General features: G+C 33.8%; 1 protein-coding gene across 16 annotated transcripts in view; it reads left to right on the top strand.

The window, feature by feature from the left end:
• BIRC6 (baculoviral IAP repeat containing 6) overlaps positions 1–24,539 on the top strand; it is a 268,324-nt gene that overhangs the window by 206,796 nt on the left and 36,989 nt on the right. For 12 of the 16 annotated variants that reach the window (XM_073214568.1, XM_073214551.1, XM_073214548.1 and 9 more), the window contains one exon: positions 9,380–9,587. In XM_073214568.1, the coding sequence (XP_073070669.1) occupies positions 9,380–9,587 (208 nt within the window). Of the gene's footprint in view, positions 1–9,379; positions 9,588–19,267; positions 19,359–21,907; positions 22,081–24,539 lie in introns of all 16 variants that reach the window. The other 4 variants (XR_012121903.1, XR_012121905.1, XR_012121902.1 and 1 more) reach the window with 4 other exon arrangements.

The following is a 24,539-nucleotide window of genomic DNA, read 5'->3' as shown; positions in this document are numbered from 1 at the left end:
TAATTTATTTCTGATTTTGTACCTTTGTGGACTGAGATGCTGGTTAGCACAATTTCAATCTTTTTGAATTTACTGAGGCTCTTTTTGTGGCTTAGTATGTGATCTATTCTGGAAAATGTTTCATGTGTCCCCGAAAAGAATGTGTATTCCGCTGCTTTTGGGTGGAGTGTTCTGTAAATGTCTGCTATGTCCATCTGTTCTAATGTGTTGTTCAGTGCCTCTGTTTCCTTACTTATTTACTGTCTGGTTGATCTGTCTTTTGGATTGAGTGGTGTGCTGAAGTCTCCTAAAATGAATGTATTGCATTCTGTTTTCCTCAAGTCTGTTACTTGTTTCACGTATTGAGGTACTCCTATGTTGGGTGCATAGATAATTATAATGGTTGTATCCTCTTGTTGGACTGACCCTTTTATCAGTATGTAATGTCCTTCTGTATCTCTTGTTTCTTTATTTTGAAGTCTGTTTTGTCTGATACAAGTACTGATACTCCTGCTTTTTTCTCCCTGTTATTTGCATGAAATATCTTTTTCCATCACTTTACTTTTAGTCTGTGTATGTCTTTGGGTTTGAAGTGAGTCTCTTGTAGGTAGCATGTAGATGGGTCTTGTTTTTTTTTATCCATTCTGTAACTCTATGTCTTTCGATTGGTACACTCCATGTACATTTAGGGTGATTATCAATAGGTATGTACTTAGTGCCATTGCACGCTTTAGATTCGTGGTTACCAAAGGTTCAAGGATAGTTTCTTTACTACCTAATAGTCTAACTTAACTCACTTATTATGCTATTTCAAACACAATCTGAAGATTTTTTTTCCCTTCTTTTTCTTTCTCCTCCATTCTTTATATATTAGGTGTCATATTCTGTACTCTTTGTGTATCCCTTGACTGACTTTGTGGGTAGTTGATTTATTTTTGTATATGTGTAGTAATTAGTTGGCCTACTTCCTTTACTGTGGTTTTATTTTCTCTCTTGACAGCTTAGTCAATCTTAGGAGCACTTCCGTCCAGAGCAGTCCTTTTAAAATACACTGTAGAGACAGTTTGTGGGAGGTAAATTCCCTGAAGTGTTACTTATCTGGAATAAGTAACACTTCAAATTTAAATCATAATCTTGCCAGGTGGCATATTCTTAGTTGGAGGCTCTTCTGTTTCTTTGCATTAAATATATCTTGCCACTCCCTTCTGTAAGGCCTGTAAGGTGTCTTCTAAGAAATCTTATGACAGCCTGATGGGTTTTCCTTTGTAGGTGATATTTTTTCTCTCTCTGGTTGCTTTTAATACTCTGTCCTTGTCCTTGATCTTTGCCATTTTAGTTATTATATGTCTTAGTGTTGTCTTCCTATAGTGTCTCTTGGGTTGTGAGATCTGTGCACTTCCATGACCTGAGAGACTATTTCCTTCCCCAGATTGGGGAAGTTTTCAGCAATTATTTCCTCAAAGACACTTTCTATCCCTTTTTCTCTCTTTTCCTCTGGTACCCCTACAGTGCGAGTGTTGTTCCATTTGGGTTTGTCACACAGTTCTCTTCATTTCTAAAGATCGTTTTTGCTCTTTGTGCCTCAGCTTCTTTGTTTTCCTGTTGTCTAATTTCTATTTCATTTATCATCTCCTTTATCTCATCTAATATGCTTTTACATTCCTCAATTGTATGTTTCTTTTCAGATACTGTGTTTTTCAAATTTTCTCTCTCTTTCTTGAATTCCTCCCTGAGATCCTGAATGTTTTTCTGTAGCTCTGTAGCATGTTTGTGATTTTTATTTTGAAGTCTTTACCAAGAAGACTGGTGATTTGATTTTCACTTAGATCTATTTCTGGTGTCATGGAAGTTTTTTTTTGGACTAAATTGCAGTTTTCTAATTCTGATGATTACAATGGAATAATACCTTTGTGTAAGCAGTGCCCTGTCGTGCCCAGAAGCTTTATCTGGAGCTTACCAGCACCTTTAGTGATGGTGGGGTCACTGGTGTGCAGTGCTTGCACCTCCTTGGAAGAGATCTCTTTCCTGCTCCCTGGCTGTTGTGCCTGCCTCCACTGCCTGGGCCAGTGGGCCCAGTTCTCATGGAGGAGCCTCTGCATTATGCCCCTGTAGCTGCTGTATGCAGGGTCACCCTCTAGCTGGCTTGGTACTCTGGCAGGGGTAGAAGGTGAGGGTGAGCAGACTGGTGCATGCCAAGAGGAAGGAGTGGCAGGCTTCGTTTAGCAGTCAGGGGTGCCTCGGCACTGGCAAGGGGAACAGAGCACCTGAAGCTCCTGAAATATCACACCCTGCTGGTCTGTGTGTGCTGGGACAATTTTGTCCACCTGTCCTTTCTCCTGAGCAGGAAGGTCTGTTTAATCCTTGTCTTTTTAACACCCCTCTTGCTGTTAGGAGTTCTTTTGAAGTTCCCCCCTTTCATTTGTTCCAGAGCAGGTGGTTTGGGTACCTGTTCTCCAGAAGCAGCTGGAATCTCAGTCTCTCCAAGTATTCTGCCTGTCTTTGCTTTCTAACCCCTCTAATCTCCAGAGCACCATGGAATGTGGATTTGTGCTCCCATGGCAGATCTCCACGGGCAGGTATTTAGCAGTCCTGGGCTTCTACTCCCTCCCTGCTGTTTCTCTTTCTCCTACCTTTGAGCTGGGTTGGTGGGGAGGGGTTGTGTTCCACTGGATCCCAGCTTTGCTACTTTACCCTTTTCTGCTGGGTCTTCTCTTTTCCCCAGATGTAGGCGGTCTGTTCTGCAGTCTTTGAGTCATGCTTTCAGGATTATTTGTATTTGCTGTATTTTCATGTTATATGTTGCTTTGGGAGGAAGTGTCTGTCTCACTTCTTATGCTGCCATCTCCCCCTCTTTCCCCAACCTAAGGCTTTGTAATTGAGCCTCTCTTATTTTTTATTACTGAAATTCATTAAATTAATAAAGTCAACACATGGCAAAGATTCATCAGAAAAAAACAAAATACTTTTTCTATGTAGTGTTTATTTTCTGTGTAATCTTACAGTTACCATAAAATCACTATAAGGCATGCATTTCCTTTGAGGTATTAAATATTATTCCAAAGGAAAACATTGAGTGTAAAAACACTGAGTGTTCATTAATGCTGACTAAAATTTTCTTTTCCTGTATATGTGTTAGTCATCTTTCTTATATTGACTAAATTTCCCTTCCCTATGTTAGGTAGATCATTAGGGGCTCAAAGAAAACAAATTTGAATTCCAATTTGATAGTAAATAATATATATTCAATTTGCACTTTCAGAAAAATGTGGCATTTGTGTCTCATTTATATTACCTAGATTTTTAATGTTTCTGGCAGGAAATCTTTATTGTCCATATTCATTGCTACACTTAGAGCAAGAAACTTACCCTGATGTGTGTCCTAATCTTCTGAAAATGTATTTTTAAGGGTATTGGAGTCTGGTATAGATACAAACAAAAACAATTTTAAAAAGGTATAATGAAGTTATTATTAAATGTCAGAGGTTTCAAGTAATTAAAAGAAATGTTCCTTTCCCAGTATTCTGTCAGGAATAGAGTGTTAGCATGTATCCTGCTTCTGTCCTCAATAGTGATGAACAAACCTTTTCCCTTCATGGAGGGCTTCTCTTTACACTCAGAGAAAAAGAAGTAAACAAAACCTGGGTAGGGTTCAAATTAAATTTGGCAAATGTCTTCAGTTCTCCCGAAGGGATGGGTCTTCTCCATTAGTAATCTATGTTAAATTTCACTGTAACTATTTGCTATAAATTGATAGCCTTTGTTGGTAATAAGTCAAATGATAAATGAGTTCTATTTTTGTCTTTGAATTACTTTTGTCTTTTACACATGCTGAATCACGTGCTTCATGAAAAAATGCTGATGTTTGTGGTTATTTCTTATGAATTTTCTCAGATGAATCTTTAAACTATTCTGTTTCTTTTCAGCCATTTGGACATCTTTTTGCCCACTGAAATGCTGTAGTTTCAAATACAGAAAACGATAATTTTATTCCTCTACTTAGTACTAGTTACTACTTTGAAATTAGAAATTTTACTGGAATAATTATAGTAATGGCATAGACCTACATCTGTAGTTCTTGATGATAATTCCAAGGTATTTTTCAAGGACTGCATAATGCAGCAACCTGGCCCATCTAAGGATCAAAAGGATAATGACTTTGCTTGTATAGTAGTACCAGTAACATTGAACATGTGCTTGGCCCTTGCTGAGTAAGGAAGGAGATGCAGGCTACCCCTGCAGACATGGTGTTGCATAACATTGTTGTGCCTCTGTTCTTTGTCAGGCTGGTGACATTTAATCTTGTAGTAATAATGAAGTATGCCCTACAAAAAGCTAAATTTAAAGACACAGAAAGGTCTTCTGATGAAGCTCTTCATGACAAATAATAGGATTAAAGGAATTAAAGTTTGAAAAAGTTGGTCTTTTCCCCTATCTAGGGATATTGAGAAGTAAATTATTTTTAAAAATAAATAATCAAAGATTATAAACCATGTTCCAAGTTCCAGACATAAGCATAGATTGCCAGATGCATTAATACCTCATAGAGTTTGACATTAAAATATGCAAATGTGTTTATGTATGTAATAGTTGTTGTAACAAAAAATGCAAACATAGAAAAACGATATTTTGTTTTAAATGCATATCATAAGAAATGGCAGAATAATGAAGTTTATTTAAAGTTCTTTAAAATCAAATACACAATTTTATGTCTCACACTGTTTGGACTGTTCTCACTCTGATTGTCCATTGCTTATTGCCCTGTCTCCATAGTTTTGCTTCTGTCCTCCCTGATACAAAAAGAAAGTCTGTTTCCATAATTTATGATTACCAATTGGCTCTGCACATTACCAACTTCAATGAGGAAAATAAATACCAATTTATAAAAGGAAAATACTTTTCAATAAAAGGAGATTTATTTTAGGAGAACTCTCTTATTTTCTGTATGCTTATTTATTTCCAGATTTAAATTACCAACATATATGAGTTTGCAAATTTGTTGTATCTTCTTTCCCCTCCCTTCTGTATTGTTTTAGCATGCTGGGCTGTCCTTGGCTTTATTTTTTAAATGGAAATATAACCTCTCATTTTGTGGTTTTTCTTACTGTTCTTGATAACTTCATAACTGTTTAATAATTTTTAAAACTAAACATGTGTTGGATTACTTATATTGTATAATTTTATCTAAGATACTAGAATTTTACATACTTCAAACAGTTTATGTTTTTTAAAATAGTTTTAGGTTTATAGGAGATTGAGCAGATGTAACAGGGATTTCCCATATACCTTCCCCCTCTCCACTCATAGTATCCTATCCTTCACATCTTGCATTAGTGCATTATAGATTACAGTTGGTGAAGTAATAGTGAGAAACTTATTTTAACTGAAGTCAGTAGTTTATGTTAGGGTTCACTCTTAGTATTGTAGAGGTCTATGGGTTTTAACAAGTGCATAGTTTCATGCATTCCACCAATACAGTATCATACAGAATAGTTTCACTGCCTTAAGAAATTCCCTGTGTTCTAGCTATTCATCCCACCATCCCTCTCTCCATCCCTAAAACCTCTATTAATCACTGATGTTTTTACACCGTAGTTTTTCCTTTTCCGGATGTCATATACTTGGAATTATATAGTACATAACCTTTTAAAATGGACTTCTTTCACTAAGCAATATGCATTTAAGTTTCCTCCAAATGTCTTCATGGCTTGATAGCTCATTTCTTTTTATCATGAAATAATATTCCATGGTGTGTCTATACAACTCACCTGTGAAGGATATCTTGCTTCTTGTTTTTGGCAGTTATGCATAAAACTGTTATAAACCTTCATGTACAGATTTTTATTACCTTTTTTATCCCCTTGATCTGTCTTTAATACGACATTGTCTGATTATTGTAGCATTAGCACAAGTCTTGAAGTCTGGTTGTACAGTCATTTCTCTTTGTCCTTCAATATGTTTTGGATATTATGAGTATTTTGCCTTTCTGTATAAATTTTAGATACCATTCATATTTCATCTGTTAACCCAGTATGTCCTCTATTGCAAAGAAAAAAATTGCTTTTTGTCCAAAATTTAATCCAGAGTCACATTTACATTTAGCACGTCATTTATCTTCTTTCTGGAGCATTAGGCTTTTTGTCTTTTGTAACCATGACAATTCAATAAAATCTTGTATTATGGAAAAGTTCAAAAGACGGAAAACTTATGATAGTTCCACAATGAAGACTGAAGACATAAAAGCCCCATCACCTATCTTCATCGGTGATAAGCACATGACCATGCTTTTCACTTATATTTTTACACTGTTCTTCCCAAACACGTGTATATATACACATAGTAGACTATTTTAAAGCAAATTCTAAGGCGTCATTTATGCATGATATAGGTAACTTAAGCAATGCCTAAAAGCTTAAAGGAGAAAATAAAAATAAATTTTAAAATAACTTACCTCATGTACCACCATCCAGAAATAGTAATCAGTAACATTTAATATCTGTGCATAAGTATAGCTAAAATAATGAGCAGATGGATTGTTAATAGAAGACAAGAGTATGAAAATATTTGGGACTTAAATAGAATAACTATTTCTATCAAAAATGGAGAAAAGAGAGAAAGGTTGATATGGGGACACTGAAGTTTATATAGCTAAGCCCACACAACTTTTATGTGGGCTGGAATGAATAGAGATTCTACATGGAAATATTTTTGTCACTCATTATTATTAAGCCAAACAGGGTTTGCATGATTCATGAAGTATTTTTGTTTTGCTTTTACCTATAGGAGTTCTGCTATTAGGAATTTTATTAGTCAAACTATCGTAAATTTTTCCGTTTCTTTTTCTTGTTCTTTGTCCCAACTACATAGCTGTCAGTTAGTATCTATAGAGTTATCTTGCTCTTTCAACTTTCTAGATCCTTTGTTTTTCTATATATAAATTAGAGTCGTCTTATCAGTTTCTGGCCCTGCCCTCCCCGGACAAAAAGCCTGTTGGGAATTTTACTGGAATTGCATTCAATCTAGTATACATCAGTTAGGAGAGAATTAACTTATTAACAATATTGAGTCTTACACTCTGTGGACATTGTGTATCTATTTGTTTAGATTTCCTTTCTCAGCAGTGCTTTTATGCTCTTGAAGTTATGTCAGATTTATCCCAATTTCATTTTTAGCTATTGTGAATATATTATTTTTAAAAATGTTATTTTCCTATGTTACTAGTTTATACACAGTTGATTTCTTATTCATTCGCCTTATTTCCTTCTACCTTATGAAACTCACTTATTAGGATTTCTATGTAGATAATCATGCTGTGTACATTAAAGACCATTTTATTTCTTTCTAGTTTGTAAGCCTTTTGTTTCTTAAAGAAGTTTTTTGTTGTACTGTCTCGATGTTTCAGGGGTTGTCATTTTACATTTTAGTTAAATTTAAATAGTCGTATGTGGTCAGTGTTTACCATATTGACAACTCAGGAAGCATCACGGTACAATGAAAAAGCTCCAGAGTTAGATAGGGGTATGTAGGTGTCGGTATTGGTCTTCCCATCTTCTACTTGGCTGCTGGTGCAGCTTACTGAATCTTAGTTTCTTACACACACTGGGGGGATAATAATGCCTCTCCAAGGAATAATACACACACAGAAATGTCCTCATATAGAAAAGGGTTAGGCGTATATATTCCAAAGTAATATGCCTTGTGAAGGAGTGGAGGAGAGAAATGTTCAGAAGAAACTCTTCAGAAATGTTTTACTACTTATTAGGATAATCAGTTTGAGATGTTACTCATCTATGTAAAATTAATGTTTAGAAATTCAACTTTTTCCTCTAAGTATTCCTTCAGATTTCCTGAGCCTTAAAAAGAATTCTTCTTGAGTCTGTTTATGTGTCATCATACATTCTTTTGCATCCTATATAGATGTAGGATATAGATCTACTTTATTCTTTTTAAGTGCTACTCAGGATAGAATCATTTAGATATGTTATTGTGCTATGCCCTTTAATTTATTGCTCTTAAATCATTTCCAACTTTCAGTATCGAAAATAGTATTATATTGCTCATCTTTGTGTACAGGCATATAGTACCAAGTGATATTGCTATGTCATAGCATATGGGCATTTTAAATAATGCCAAATTGGCTATCAATTTGCATATCTACCTGTTATACAAGTCAAGCCTTCCTCTATCCTCACAAGTATTAATATTGTGTTTTATGCCTATCAATTGATACCTTTGGATTTTCCTGAAAACTCCATTGTGTACTATGTTATACTATAAAATTTTAGTAAGTAGTAACATTGAATCATGGGTTGGAAAAGAGGCTTTAAACATAACCAAGTACATGTGGAGAATTTATATGTGATTAAGATGGAGGGCAAAATTGCAAATATGTAAGGAAAGGATGGGCAGTCATATTTCCCTACTCCTGTCAAGTGCATCATCACTGGATCACCCCCGCACACACCCCCATACCTACCACCTTTAAATTTGAACAGCCTCACTGTTTGTCATCAGACTATCAGAACTAAAGTTGTTAAAGCCCTTTGTGCTTTTAAGTCAGTTGCCACGTAGAGTCCAGTATTCCTAAGTGATGCTCATCCCCTATGCTCTCCTGAGGGGATAGCTCTGCAGGCACTGAGGCACTTCTGCCTCCCACAAGTACTCCCCTAGTTCTTCTTCCCTGTTCTGTCTTTCCTGTAGCATTCAGAGTACTTACTAGTGTCTGAAATTTTACTCATTTGTCCTTTTCTACCTAGAATGTAAGCTAGTTGAGGACAGGAATTTTGTTTTCTTCACTGCTGTATTCCCATCCTGTCCAGCAGGAGGTTTTCAGTGAATATTTATGGAATAACTAACTATACTAACAAATATTTATGGAATAACTTTATTCAAAAGTTATTGGCAAAAATGTTCAAAGGTATTGGAGAAAAGTTGTTAGGTCCTTATCTCATATGATTTACAAAAGTAACTTCCAGTTGTAAGAAAACCACAGAACAAATTAAAAAGGCTTTTGATAAACTCTTTGATATAATTGTATTTTACCTAAGATACAGTGGCTTTTTTATTTTATTCAATTTTAAAAATATATTTTTACTTCATACTAATTAATGTATTTGCTGCTGTAATGTATTATCTGGGCTATTTAATCATTTTTATATGCAATGTAATGAGATAATTACTTTGTTCCATTTCTTGTCTTCCCAACTCTATGCCTTATTTATTTTTTTGTTACCTAGAAGTTTCTTTTATTATACTTTGCACATTAATGCTTCATAAACATCTGCATTAGTCCATTTACCAACAAACCAATCAATCTTAAGATCCAAGTAGAAGCTGCATTGCCGTGGACTTACTCTTACACTACACATGTTCTCATTTTATGCTTTCCCCCTCTTCCTTACAGTTCTTGACATGGCAAGACATGTTCCACTCTATCGAGCTCTCCTGGAATTGCTCCGGGCGATTGCTTCCTGTACATCCATGGTGCCCCTATTGTTGCCTCTTTCTACAGAGAATGGTGAAGAGGAAGAACAGTCGGAGTGTCAGACTTCCGTTGGTACATTATTAGCCAAAATGAAGACCTGTGTTGATACCTACACCAACCGTTTAAGGTATTATACTTAGGTCATTTCTCTTGACCTTGCCTCTAACAATCTTTTTTTAAATAGCTTTTTGTATTTTTTCTAAATGATAAATGTTAATTAAACACATACAAGAAGTATATAAAACTACAAAGGAAATGTACCCACCATATCTTACACTCAGAAACGTTTATTCTCACTGGCTTATCAGACCATCTCTCTATGTGATATATACCTGTAGGTAATGGAGTTTTTCTTAAATGCTGTCACATTGTACCTGTTAAACGACAGATACTAGTTTTGCTCAATATTAAGGTAAAAAATTCCCTTTCAGTGTTAGTAAGTATGTATTGCTGATACTGTTCTTAGTGCTTCCATATATGCATTGTATATTTTACATAACCATCTATTAGTTTTAATTTGGGTTATTTCCAACCTATAACAACTTCAGACATACATCTTTTAAGGCTTGTAGAGATCTCCACAGAGTAGATTTATAGAAGTGAAATTGTTGGTATATGGATTACTCCTGTTTCATTTTGATACAGATGTTACAACTTAATGCTATAACCTTTTTAGAAGTCAGGATTCAGTAGCTATTTGTTAAAATTATAGTAAAGTTAGTGTTTATCTTCACAGAAAACTGAATTTTTAAATTAATCTTTGGTTTAAATTTATACCTCCCTAGATTCAGGTGATAAGTTCTGTTATCAAAAATGCCTTTTAAATAACCTAGTAAACCTTTGCCTTTGTCTTAGCAGAATCTGTTTGGTGGTTGTCAGTTTTACCGAACGATGGCTTAGTTCTGATTTTTAAGGCCTTTATACTGCCAATGGAAGTTTATTCTTTTGTCAGTGATCTTTTGGGCCAGTTAATGTTCTTTGCCATCTTTGCAATATATTTGTTCTACCTATTCTCACTTGCTTTTTTTAAAAACCTAAGCCTTGAGAAGCATCATATAGATCAGATGAAGTCAGAGAATTGGTCTGTTGCTGAAAGAATAGTTTTTGTCCTTGTTCATCTTTCAGGGAGAAATCAACTTTTCAGATAATCCTAAGTCTATTAGCTTTTTATATCATCATTATCATTTTAATGGTTAACTAGTGGCTTATTGCCAGGCAATAAGATTCATAAATTAGAGAAGAGGTTAAAGAAGAGCCAATTGGTAGAACTATGAAAAGCTGTCAGTTTCTACTACTGTTTTATGAGGGAAGGAAAATGTAAAGGTATATTTTCTTTGATAGTGTGAGATTTTTCCTGTTTTAGAGGAGAATAATAACATATTTGGTCCCACCCTTCGCTGTGGCGGAAATCTTTCTAATTGGTACCTTAGGAAGCCAGCGTATTTTTATAAAAATAGTGTGGTATTATAACTGAACCCTGGCTATGTGTGTTCCTTACTTCTGTACAACAAACACATAATTTTTGATTAAGCAGTTAATATAAAATATACAGAACTTAGAAATTGTCCTTGTGTATTTTTAGGGGGAATGTTGCCCCATGTTTCTATACCTTATATGTTTGTGTTTTGAGATGTTCTAGTTTATATAGAAAATGGGAAGTTTATGAAACCTTCAGTGTGTTTCACCAGGAGTATTTTATTTCTTAGATGAAAAATTGTGTAAATATTTGGGATGTTATTATAATTATCACTTTGGTCAAAAATAGTATCACAAAGTGGTGTTAGAAATATGAAAGTAACATCATTAAAATAAGAATAACTTTATGCTACATGCTATAATTTCTATTGGATATTGCAAAAATGGAGTTATAATGTATTGAATCCTAAAGTAATTATTGAAGATGCTTGGTGTAGTGAATAGAATTTGTGCATCTAGAGTACCTTTTTCATTGTTTTTCTTATATTAATATATTTCCTGCTCACATAACATAGACAGTATAATGTTTTTCAAAGTAAACTTGACTTCTGTATAAATATATTAATCAATGATTCACTATAGATAGAGGATAACTGAGTTTCATTTAACTAAAGCTCTTTATTTTTCTGTTTGGATACCTGGAAAAAATTATTCTTCAAAATTCTTTCCTTCTTACTTCAACAAGAAAAAAGTGTCACTTCAAACTTCTAAATTCTCTACCAAAAAACATGCGTGTAAAGGTCATAATAGCTGTTCACAGAGCTCAGACATTTATGTTATTTTACCTTTACAGTGACCCTGTGCAGTACCTGTTTTTAATAGCTCTATCTTACTAATAAAGAAACACTATTACTGAATTTTTTATTAGGATTTGAATATGCTACTTAGTTGAGATCCCTCTTAATGTCTGTTACATTATGCAGCCTCTGTTAGAAAAAGCAACCAGCAAAAACCATACATATTATAACATCCTACTTTTCTCTCAAGGTTTGGCACTTTGAGAATTCATTTTCCACTTCACAGAGAGTGGGTAAACTATTCTTTTAAAGTCTGTCAAGACTAAAGATGTTTTTGTTTTCATATTTTCATAATAATAGAACTCTAATAAAGTGAACAATATAGTCCAATTTCCTACAGAGTTTATAGTCACAGAAATTGGCCTAAGTTCAATTTGTACACTGTTTCTAAGTGCAAAGCACCTTCCCCCACCTGCTTACCTTATCCCCAACTGTATTTTTTTAAGAACCCCAGTATACTCAGAGGAGAGAATGATCAAGACAAATATGTTCTGTTTATATATGACTTTTAGGATGTGTTTTAGTTCTTTGTCACAGTTTGGAGTTACGGCTTCAGAAATAATGTGTAGGTGTATCCTACTCAGAAAATTTTTACCTTACTTTACTCTCTTAGAAAGAAATGTAAGGGTGAATAAAGTACATGTATTTAGTATAGGTTTTTTTTTTTTAATAACAGAGCAAGTACTAGTTTACTAATTTTTATATAACTTATTGCCTCATTTTTCCTCCTGTTAACTTCTCATTTGTTACTTTTTTAACAAAGCATACACAAAAAGCATACACTTTTTTCTCCATCAAATGAAATTTTAATGTATTTACACTCTTTGGTCATCTTAGGTAACAAAAAAATAGAATTGCTATGTATTTTGCAACTCTTAGAGGTTGTTGTTACATATAATGATTTTCATTGAAATTATTTCTTCTGTGTTTACATGTACGATTTTTTATCTTCCTTTTGTGGGTGAGAGAAATTAAAATGTTTTGGCCAAGTACAAAGAGGAAGTCGACTTTTTGCCAGTGCAAATGAAAGAGCTGTTAGCTGACTCTACCTGAAGCCTGAAACCTTCTATAAGAGAAAATAGGAAAATACCACTAAAAAGCTGAAAAGGCAATTTATTTACTTTCCTTTTATTTAATTTGTGCATTATAAATTCATGATTATATTTAGATAGATGATAGCTGGCCTGGTCACAAGTACATAGCTGATTTGTTCATTAAGCAAATGTTTACCAAATGTTAATAGGTGCATAACAAGAAAATTGGGTCCTTTTTCTAAGAGATTGACAGATAAATAGGGAAAACAATAACTAGACAGTTTTAATAACACAGTATATGGCATATTGGAACAGTATATGGAAGTTGAAGACATTACAGGAGAATCAACCCAGATTTGAAGGGCTAAGGAATAAGTAGGAATTAGCTAAATGAAGAGGGGCAAGGGGCTGCTATACCAGAGTATAGGAATAATGTTAGCAGTGAAAGAAAACGTCACATATTTGGGGAATCCTAAAGTGTGGAAGTGCTTGGGTATAGTGTGGGTGGGAGGTAGGGGTGGGAGATGAAACTAGAGAGGAAAACAGGCTAGAAAGATAAATGGGGTATATTATTGTTACTCTTAAAGGCGGTGAAGAGTCACTGAAAGGTTTTAGGCAGGAGAGAGACCTGATCAGATTTGTTTTATAAAGAGATTGTCTTGCACTGTAGCTGAATGGTTTGGGGTGGGGTGGGGTGGGGCGGGCCTATAGCAAGACTGAGGCTAACGTGCTGTGGAGGTTACCATCTCCATAGGAGAGCTGTGTATGTCTTCTTCCAGTTCTGCCATTTCTGGGGACTGAGGATTTGAGGTCATTAGCATTCTTGCTCTTATACTATGGATTTAAGAGGAAGTTAGTTCCTGGGTTGAAATATATTCTGTGTTCCAGATGTTTGACTTAAAAAAGCAATCATGTAACTCAGGCCTTAAATCACTTACTGACTGCATTATTCTACCTGTAAATTAATTGTGGCAACTGCATGTTTATCCTTGAGTATCTCCTTCAGCAGAGTGCACCTGCTCTCCCACACATGTCTTGGGAGCATGATTTCCTTTGCTCACATCTAAGAATCTGAAGTCTGTAATCCCAGGTAGTTTTCTAAAACTAATACTACTAGGTTATTTTGTTGACCTCGTTAGGCAAAAAACTTATCTGTTGTCTTGACAGAGGCTCAGAGTCCTTAGCAGAGACTCTTCTTTTACATTAAGGCTCAGGAATGACTGGGCGAAACTACATGCTTGTTCTGACATTGTGCTATTGTTCCCTTAGAGCTGTCATCCAGATAAAGTTGTAGATATGGAAAATTTGTACAACACACTAAGTAGGTTATAGATAGAAATTTCTGAAGCTTTTGTTTACATTATTCTAGACTTTATCTAAATTTAAAAAGAGTGCTCATATATTAATAGGATTTTATTGATCTGATGAAATAAGCCAAACAATTTTCATGACTGAAGAAAATTTCTCCTGGTAGAAATTCTTTGTCAGGGTACACAGAGCTTCAGCCTTTATGAGGAAGAATTTTCAGATCTTATACCACCTACTCTATTGGTAGAGTCTTTCTTTAGGTCTAGTAACTTTTTTTTAAAATACATTTAAAAAGAAAACTTAACTACCATGCCAGAAAAACCAGTATTATTTGCCATAAATAGAAGATAACTATAAAAGTGAATAAGCTAAAATAAAAGTAGTCTCTGACTCCATATCTGTTTTCTGTTTCAGAAAGAAAATTTAGCAAAAGCTAGAGAATTACCAAAGACTTTTGAGACTTTCCTTCTCATTGGAAAGGGACTAGTTTTCTTAAGATATGATTCAGTTACATAATATCATATCTAATTACCACTTCATGATCTTCTCACACTTTGGGAAACACTAACAGGATATATCTTCAAGTCCTCTGAAAATAGAGTCATTTTGCAAACATAAACTAAAAAAATAGAAAAAGGGGAAGAAATGGAATGATGTTCATTAACTATCTCATTTTCTCCCCGTTTTTATCTGTGTGTAATCGGGAGAAACCAAAATTAGCAGACAGCCAAACTAGCCTAGCTTTTATTTTTAAATGTGGTTAGAATTTAGAGTGGTATTGTGGTTCTCATCATTGCCTTAAGAATTTTACAAAAAGCATCTGGTTTTTGACTCAACATGCTCCTCTTCCTTTTTATTTTTTCACTTGGCTGTTTTCTAAGATACCTATTGCCTTCTCTTGGCCCTCTGTCTAGTGGAGGCACTTTCTAGCCAGGTCTGTCCTGCTGATCCAGCATTTTGTCCTTTTCTTCAAGACAAACCTTTTATTTCAGAGTACTTTCCTGAGTATGGATTATTATAATTTATACAAAGAAAATGACCCTTTAGCCTTTCAAGGGAGTACTTGTATTTTATTAAAGGGTAACTGAGGTAGTTCTTGGGTGAAGGAGTATATAGAAGATGTTATCAGTTGTGTTGTCTGCTACCCCATACTCCCATTTAGGGGTTCTGCCAGGGGGAGTAGTCCAGGTAGAATCAATGCTGCCACCATTTTACCAAGCTTTCTACTCATCCGGAGGCTTCTGTAAGAATGACTGCTTAGAGGAGGAACTAGAGCTGATGCAGTGGCACACCACCATGGGAATGTCTTTTGTACCTGTTATATAATTATTGAGTTGTTGCTACTTTATATAATAATATATTACATAAGCTATAAAATTATATTTGCATGTATATGTCAATACACACACACATATGTGAAAAGTATGCTTTCAATTTTTAATTTTTGTAATGATAGACTCTAAGGCATGTTTTAAATTTCCCTCAATTATAATTATACCTTACAAATTAAAATGATTCTCTGCTATGGGTGAAGACAGTTTGGTGACAGATAATTACAGTATTCTGACGGGATTGGTATTTAGTGTACCAGAGTGCTACTCAAGGAATGAATGCACTTCTAGTTTATTATGTTCATCTTTCCTAATTTATCTGGTAAATGAATCTGTTGAACTTGGCAAGGTGGCAAAAGGGGTGACTTACTATGACTTAGTCTATAGTTTAAAAGTTGTCAGTTTCTTAGGCAGTTGTTAAATATTTACTGTACAAACTGCATTAAGAGCTTCTTAAAGATAACATTTTAGAAAGCACTTTTTCATGATTCCATATTTTTACTGTCCATCACCTCTCCTAGTATGTCCTTTCAAGATTTACACAGTTGTTGTAACTGCATAGAGTTAATGTGAGTCTAACAGTTAACATGGACAAACTGATTAATATTGCTATTGGCTGATTATTAGTAAGAATTTAGATTAAGATAAATTATGGCTATCATTCCTTTAGGAAGCACAAGAGGCTAGACAAAAGTGTATTAGTTCAAAATAGAAAATTTAACATTTAACACTTTCCAACTTTTGTTTGAAACAAATAAGATAAAGATAATTATCAGGATTACTACAGAAATCAGTTTTATTGAGATGTATATGACATGTTTTGTACATTGTTTTATAGGGTTTTGAAAGCTGTAGGGTTAAATGTAATGAATTTTTCTACTTAGGCTATCATGTAAAACCTAAACAGAAATTGGAGCATTTCAGGATGCTATTATCAGGAAATTCTTCTTTTTTAATTGACCTTTTTACAATAGTTTGAATAAAAATGGGGAAATAGTTGTTTAAACCATAAAAATTCTATTTAACTGTGTTTATCTCAATAATATTAAGCACTTTATTTCCAAGAAATTGTTCAAAAGTCATCTTAGTATATCCCTTCAATAGAAAGGTCAAAGGACTTCCAAAATAATAAAAAGCTATTCTTATTTCTTTTGCTTGTCTACTGCCATACTAAGCATTTTGGAAGAACAAAGGTTTAACATTCATCCACGAGGGACTTAATGTTCTAAGTGATGTTCACTCCCTTGGCTGGTGTTTGAAAACTTTTATTACCATAAATGTTCCATTTTTCCGATGCTCTCAGTATACCAATATTTACCCTTTTATGTCTTGCCTTATGCAGAAAAAATGTACCAGTTTCTCATTTATTTATCCAGAAGGTCTTATTTCTGGTTTTTTTCTTTAGTTTTATGTTTTAATGACTTTTATGTTTAATACTTTTTATTTTTAAGCCTTCATGCAGTGGGAAGAAATAATTTTCTAGGGGCCAAAAAGAGAGAGGTAGAGAGACAGAGAAAGCACATCCAAGAACAAGAGAGCCTGACATCAAAAGTAGGAGTAAAGAATGTATATGAGGTGTGAACAGTGTTACACTTGTGTCAGAGACAGCCTGTGATTAGATGTTAATTAGTCCAAGGTCACTATCACTTAAAATTATGAGGGATCAAAATCTTGTGATAATGAATTTTCATAACTGTCAGAATGATGACCTTGGAATATAGAAGACAAAAGTATCCTGCATTCCTTTTGCTCTAACAATTTGAAATAACTTTGACTAGTATAGTGTTTACATTCCAGCCAGCCTCTGTGCTTTTATTGATTTCCCTTCTTGTTTCTTGAGAATAAACCAAACTGCTTTAAATTGTAGATAAGTCATAATAGACATATAGTGACATATTGTTATATAAAAATATAGAGAGGTAGTAATACTGTATGTAACCTTGACTTTTGTGTAGGATATAGTTTCAAAAATTCTTAGATGTTTTTCCTGCTTTATGTAGCAAGCAAGAAAGTATTATCCTTGTTTGACAGAGAATGAAGCTATTGCTTAAAGTTTAACATTAAAAACTTCACTAATGTGTAATTAATCTAGGGCTTAGCTCCCCAATCTTCTGATGCCTGTGATGTACACTATCGAAAACAGTATTTATAAAGACAGACAAGTCAATTGACCCACAGTCCAGATACTTCTGTTTTTATATACCATCGCTACCTCTTATCAAAATAAGTTCATTGACTACTGAGGTTTCATGCTTTTAAAATGGCTAGATTTGAGCCTCAGCAAGTTCCTGAAAACACTGATAAAGTGCCAAAATAGAATCTATTCTATTACTTAAGTGATTAACAAGAAAAAAACTCATAAAATTATAAATTAACACTTCTACTTCAGCATAATGTATCAGTGTAGAATGATTTTCTTTATCAAATTATATGAACTTCATATTTCCAGACAATTTCCAGTGTCTTCATTTTCTCAGGCAAAATCTCAAGCAATCTTAATTGTTGAATTGTAAGTCTCTTACTAAGTAAGATTTAGTTTGTAACTAATCTTTCTGGGCACATCAGAATAAATAACCTGTCCAATAATATCTGTAGGTTTTTAGAGCTGTAAGGGACTATTTTTTTAGAGTTTAGGTAGTTCAGATGCCTGTTTTTATAGATGAGGAAAACAGGGTCCATAATGTTGTGATTTGTTCCAGGTTCTCTGATTCTTAGTGGCAGAGCTTTGATGAGAGCTCAGATCTCCCAGTGCCCCAATCAAGTATATTTATCCACTGAATTAGCTTTAAAAGAACAGTTCGATTTGTGCATCAATAAATAATTATTAATGGGGGAACTCAGAAACAAACCTGAGTTTTTGAGCTGGCTTTGTATATTTAAAATGTTTTTAAAGATGATACAGTAAAGTAAAATTATTTTTTCATTGAAAAACTTGCTTTTGATAATTATAAAAAACCATATGCAATAGTGCAGGTTCATAGTTTTTCTGATACTTTCTCTTACCCTTTTTCATTTTGAAGAGTTTTTAAATTAGCACTATGACAGGATATTAAAAGGCAGCATATTTCATTAGGTATGCATAGCATTTGAGTTGTACATAAGTAATAATTACTAGGGTTAGTAAAGTAAACCAAGCTTTACTGTGTTTTTTTTGGTCTATCTAGTACATGAATAGTTAACAACTTTATAATTCTCTCTTAATTGAGGAATAAGTGTCCTTTACCCATTTGGTGTTTTTCTTGCTCAAAAGAATTAATAAAACCAATTTCTTCAAAAATTTATTAGTTATTAATGTATGTATTTTTCCCCTACTGTCTTTTGGAACTGATTTGGTATTCACTTGCATAGATTAGGCCAATGTGTTATTGATAAAATTATTTTCTCTATGTTGCGAGAAGTAGCTTCTCCCCAGCCCTTTATACATTGTACCATTTTACATCTCTTAAATTTTATTGCTATCTTAATGTACTTAATATATACATATATTTTTAGAATGTCTATGTCAATAATTTTTTTTCTTTTGGTGTCATTAATATACAATTACATGAGCAACATTGTGGTTACTAGATTCCCCCCATTATCAAGTCCCCACGACATACCCCATTACAATCACTGTCCATCAGCATAGTAAGATGTTATAGAACCACTACTTGTCTTCTCTGTTATACTGCCTTCCCCGTGCCTGCCCACCCCCTACATTATGTGTGCTAATCGTAATGCCCCTTTTTCCCCTTTACCCTCTCTACCCACCCACACTCCCCAGTCCCTTTCCCTTTTGTAACTGTTAGTCCATACTTGGGTTCTGTGAGTCTGCTGCTGTTTTGTTCCTTCAGTTTTTTTCTTTGTTCTTATACTCCACAGATGAGTGAAATCATTTGATACTTGTCTTTCTCCGCCTGGCTTATTTCACTGAGCATAATACCCTCTAGCTCCATCCATGTTGTTGCAAATGGTAGGATTTGTTTTCTTCTTATGGCTGAATAATATTCCATTGTGTATATGTAACACTTCTTTATCCATTCATCTACTGATGGACACTTAGGTTGCTTCCATTTCTTGGCTATTGTAAACAGTGCTGTGATAAACAGGGGTGCATATATCTTTTTCAAACTGGGCTGCTGTATTCTTAGGGTGAATTCCTGGGTCAAATGGTATTTCTATTTTGAGTTTTTTGAGGAACCTCCATACTGCTTTCCACAATGGTTGAACTAGTTTACATTCCCACCAGCAGTGTAGGAAAGTTCCCCTTTCTCCACAACCTCGCCAACATTTGTTGTTTGTCTTTTGGATGGTGGCCATCCTAACTGATGTGAGGTGATATCTCATTGTGGTTTTAATTTGCACTTTATATTTCTAATTAGTGCCTTTATGTGTCAAGGAGAACTTAAAGAGTTTATATAGCAGTCTTGATATTTAAAGAATAATCAAAAACACTCTTCCCTACTTACAATCAATTATTGATCAACATTTTACTTTAGGCTCTTAAAAAAGAAAGACCTTGAAAGCAGCTTGTAGTTACCTCCATAAATAAAGGGATTTGTGGCATGCATATCATAAGACTTGAAGCTTTTATGTAGGTATCTTTTCCACTTGAGTTGAAATGCAGTTGTTCAGTGTGAAAATTCATTCTGTTGCCTACAAAGTAATCACAGTGAAGATGTGACCCCTTCAGCTTCAGTCTGGTGAAATTCCACCTCCCGTTGGCCGTTGCAACTGTGTTATCTTAAAATGAGTCAAAGTACAGCCATACTAGTTTGATTTCTCTTTTGAGGAAGTATGACTCTTGATAACTTCCTTGGAGCTAGAACAAAGACAGTCATTTTGTCTTTGATATTCCTTACAGACTTTTCCTACTGACCTCCAGGGGGAAAAAATAATATTTTGTATATTTAGTATTTGGTAATTTCACCAAGAATTTTAAAGAAGGACTTGCTGTTCATCAAATAGTCTTAATTGCTAATAAGGATGTGACACAAATGTCTCTGTTAGTGTAAAGCATCTTCCTGATGCAAAGAAGTTCATCATATTTTAAAATAACTGAACTTTCTTACAGAGATATACAATTATTTTATTTAAGCAGTAAGATTAGTTGACCTTCTTTAAAGGCGTATTTTCTATCAACCTCTCTTAATTTTAGAGAAAATTTAAGTTCCAACCCTCCAACTTCTTTTTCTCTGGGAAAATATTTCCTACTTTCTTCCTCTTTATCCTTTGCCTCTCAAATCTACAAAATGAGAAAGGCCTTATTTCTTAGCCAAGAAGCATTTATTATAACCTTATGTATTTTTTGGATTTTTTTTTTTTTTACAACCTTGAACAAGTTCAGCTGTTCATTAACCCTTTGACTTGATGATGGAGATAGTGATGCCAACATTTATTTTAATACCTGTTCTTTGCCTCAGTCGGATTGTCCCTTGGTGAAGCATATTATTTGTGGCAACTCCATTCCATAATAGCACACAGTACCTTTGTTAGGTCTTGTGATGTTTATTTTGATCTGAAAATTATTGTTTTTCTGTAATCTAGAAATCAGTTTTTTATTTTTTGAATTAAAAAAAGTTTTTAATATTTTCTTCTCTAAGTTTTGCTCCTATTTCTGCTTTCCAAAACAAGGAAGATTTTATTTTCAACTTTGATTTAAATCATATTGAAAACTACAATGGTACTTCCACTTGGAAAGAGTTTAATAACAGAGGAATCTGGAGTCAAAAACTAAGCTTTCAACTAATTATGGACAGCATCCTCTTCCAGAGAGCTTTGCCCCAGTTACTGGAGCATTTCAAGAATTATTTTCATATTTTCTGGAGACATTAGAAAAATAATTCTCCACGATAGTATTTAAAAAATATATTTCTGCTTGCTTTTAATCTTCATTTGTTTTAAACTATAATCCCTGGCAAAGAGCTTTAGAACTATGGAATATGATGTGACACATTATTTACAGATAAATGTAGAAGTTTCATTCTTTATAGTTTTAGAGTCTTAACTCTAAGATGCTAATTCTTGCAAATTCTGAATCTGGAAATTTCAGCATGTTGTTTTCAGATTACTTCTACATGGCTCTGCTGTTTAAATGTTTATTTCAACTGTGTGATACTTTTGACTTTAGAATTAGTGCAGAGGATTGAAGTGGTCTTTCCAAATGTTCTACCAAGAAAATAGCTATATTAAGCTGTTTTGTGTATAGATTATAAAAGAACATAATACTGATGTTTTGTATATAGTCTTACAAATATCCGACTAATGTGGGTGATAGAATTAGCAGAGGCAGTCCAATATAACTGGATGTTGAGTTATGGGTATTGGGGTTTTTTTTAAATACTGTTTTCACCTGAGAGATTTGCCCATTTTGCTCACATCCTAGTTCAGAGTGTATGTCACAGAGCCAAAGTTTGGTTAATTTGTTAGCTGTTTAGTTGGAATTCGCAGCATAGTGGAAATTGTTTGCAGATACTTCTGTGCAATAGTAGAAACTTCAGTTGATTCCTCGTATTTCTTCAGGGCAGTGATCACAACCAGATTCAACGTTTGCACAAAGCAGCGGATACCATGGTAGCGGCCGTCGCTGATTGCTTTTACCATGTTGGATCCATTTTCAGTCTCAAAGACCTACTTCCAGCTAGGTGCCTTGAACTCAAATAGCTTTTCACACAGACTTCAGGATGTGAGCTAAGGTATGGCCTTTTTTCATGAGCTGGGCCTACATATGGGTTGATAATAACCTGCAACTTTAATAGAAAAGAGACTACTTACTGGCTATAGTTTAATGTCAGACAATGACTAGTTGTAGTATCATTAGGCAGGTAGTGTTTTTGTTCTTTATATTTTTTAAGTTCTCTCACTTTTTGGAGATTATCCCTTTTTTTCCTGTACATTATTATCAAAAAGACCATCCACATTAAAATTTTTCATTGTATCCTGATGTAAAGATTCGTGAGATATCTGCTGTATGATTCAACCATTGTCTTCAATATGAGATGTATATGATCATTTCTTCCATGAATTTGGTGTAAAAAATAATATTTTTAAAACTTCTGTGGATTTTTGCACTATTTTCAAAAATTTTTTATTTTGTGATAAAAAAACATATGAAGATTATCATCCTAACTACTTGCACTATTCTAATAATAGGCATTTCTCCTACTAATCATCTTTTAAAAACTGGAATTAGGTAATTGGTATTCATGAATAGGATTTGAAATTTAGAATAAGTAGTTTTCCAGTGGTAACTTGGTCTAAATTGCATTGATGCAGTTTTCTGCCCATGCCAGAAGTTCTTGTTGCATTAAGAAGAAAATACCCTAATTCTGGAAAAATAAGCTTCATTCCATATCTTCTTTTTCTGCTTATTAGTAAGATGTGTTTTTTAAAGTGAAATCTTTATAAAGAGTACAATGGATCAATTTATAATGATAGATTTTAGGAAACCATTTTTGTTTTATTATAGCAGTAACCGTAACTCTTCTGTTTTCTCAAACTATTTACTGTTGTTTTCTTACTAAGTAATAGTGGCCCTGGTTATTAGAGAGAAAATCATTTATGACTGGTAGGGCACAGTTCAAAGGGGGTATTGTCAAGCAACTTAAGCACTTTTCTTGGCTCTTAGTGTTTGACACTGATTGTGACTAGCTATTGGTAAATGTACAAGTTGAGAATTTGAGCTTGTCTGTTGTCAAAAGCATACCTTTATTAAGTAAATTGTCAGACTATTGTACTATAGATTCAACTCTTAAATCATAGTATAAAAGGTGCAATATCTTATTTGATTCTAGCAGTAAAAATGATACTCGGTTGTAAGCATTTGTTCACTATATTCTCCTTTCTTACATATGCAAACATATATGTTCATATGCATGTATACACCCAGAAGTTGATGACTGAAATATTAATACAGTATAATATCTACCAAGTGATGGGGAAGTTGAATGTGTTCTCTGTGACTTCTTATACCTCAGGGAAGATTAGAAGAGAGCTAGGAGAAAAGGCAATAAATAATCCAGTGACAATATATTAAGTCTTCAGTTAAATCACCATACCAGGTGAGGTAGTATATGCCTTATAGTTAAAAATATCTGTGGGTTCTAATTTTTCACATACTATGGGAACCAATTCAAAACACATGTGTAATGCTTTACCCATTTACCCTTGCAACTTACCTGAGAGACTCCTCTTAATTTACCTCTTGTTGTTTACCTAAACCCTGAATTGCTTCTGAGCAGTTTTTTGTCTTTGTGATAAAGAACGGTTCATTTGTACATAGATAACATAATAATATTACTTTATTAAGAACTCTTCTACCTTCTGTTAGTCTAAAATAGTTCTCTCAGGCTCCATACCCACTTCGTGAAATTCTGTTTTAATATAATAGCCAGGTCCTTTTGTTGGTAGGTACACAACTAGAAAAATAAGTGATAGGTAGTTTAGATTATACCTTAGCATGAATATTTTAAACACCTTTATTTATATGTGATTTCAGTTTGTTTTAAATTATTTAGTGAATTAACAAAGATGTAGATTTTTTAGTGTCTAAGTAGTAGCGTAATGTTTATTTTGTGAATAAAATGCTAAGAGTTGAAATAGAAGAAAGGAGATTGATATTTAATTGTTATTTTAAGTGAATCTTGAAATAAAATACTACTGCATTTATCTAGAAAAATTAAACTTTTTGATGCCTTATACACTGAAACCTTGCTGTAATGCATCCTATTATGATACACAATTTGACATAAGGTTGGGTACATTTTAGATGCTAAATAGGGAATATCTTTAAAGTGATTAGTCCCTAAAACTTAGTGTTTAAATAAAGTTCCAAAGTATTAACATACCTAGTAGTTAACCTGTGTTTTACTCTGGAATATTTCTTTTTTTATCCCTTGAAAATTAAAATACTCTGAATGAAATAGTATCAAATAAATAGTATTCAAATTAAAAACTACATAAGCTACACATGGTTCTTTAATTCCCAAGTCTTAGAAGACAGAAGATAATCTATCACTTTGAGACACAGAAGTGATTTCTCTTCTTCTAGGTACTTGTAATAACTCTAAGTGTGTCTTTATAGGTGTAGATCCACGTACATATCAGGTATCTGGGTCTTTTACTGTACGACATTTCTACAATGTTTATCTCTTGT

Source organism: Manis javanica, chromosome 1 (assembly GCF_040802235.1).
Source record: "Manis javanica isolate MJ-LG chromosome 1, MJ_LKY, whole genome shotgun sequence".
NCBI classification, from domain to species: Eukaryota; Metazoa; Chordata; class Mammalia; order Pholidota; family Manidae; genus Manis; species Manis javanica.
The sequence above is the reverse complement of the archived record's forward strand: the minus strand, read 5'-3'. Positions and strand labels throughout refer to the sequence as shown.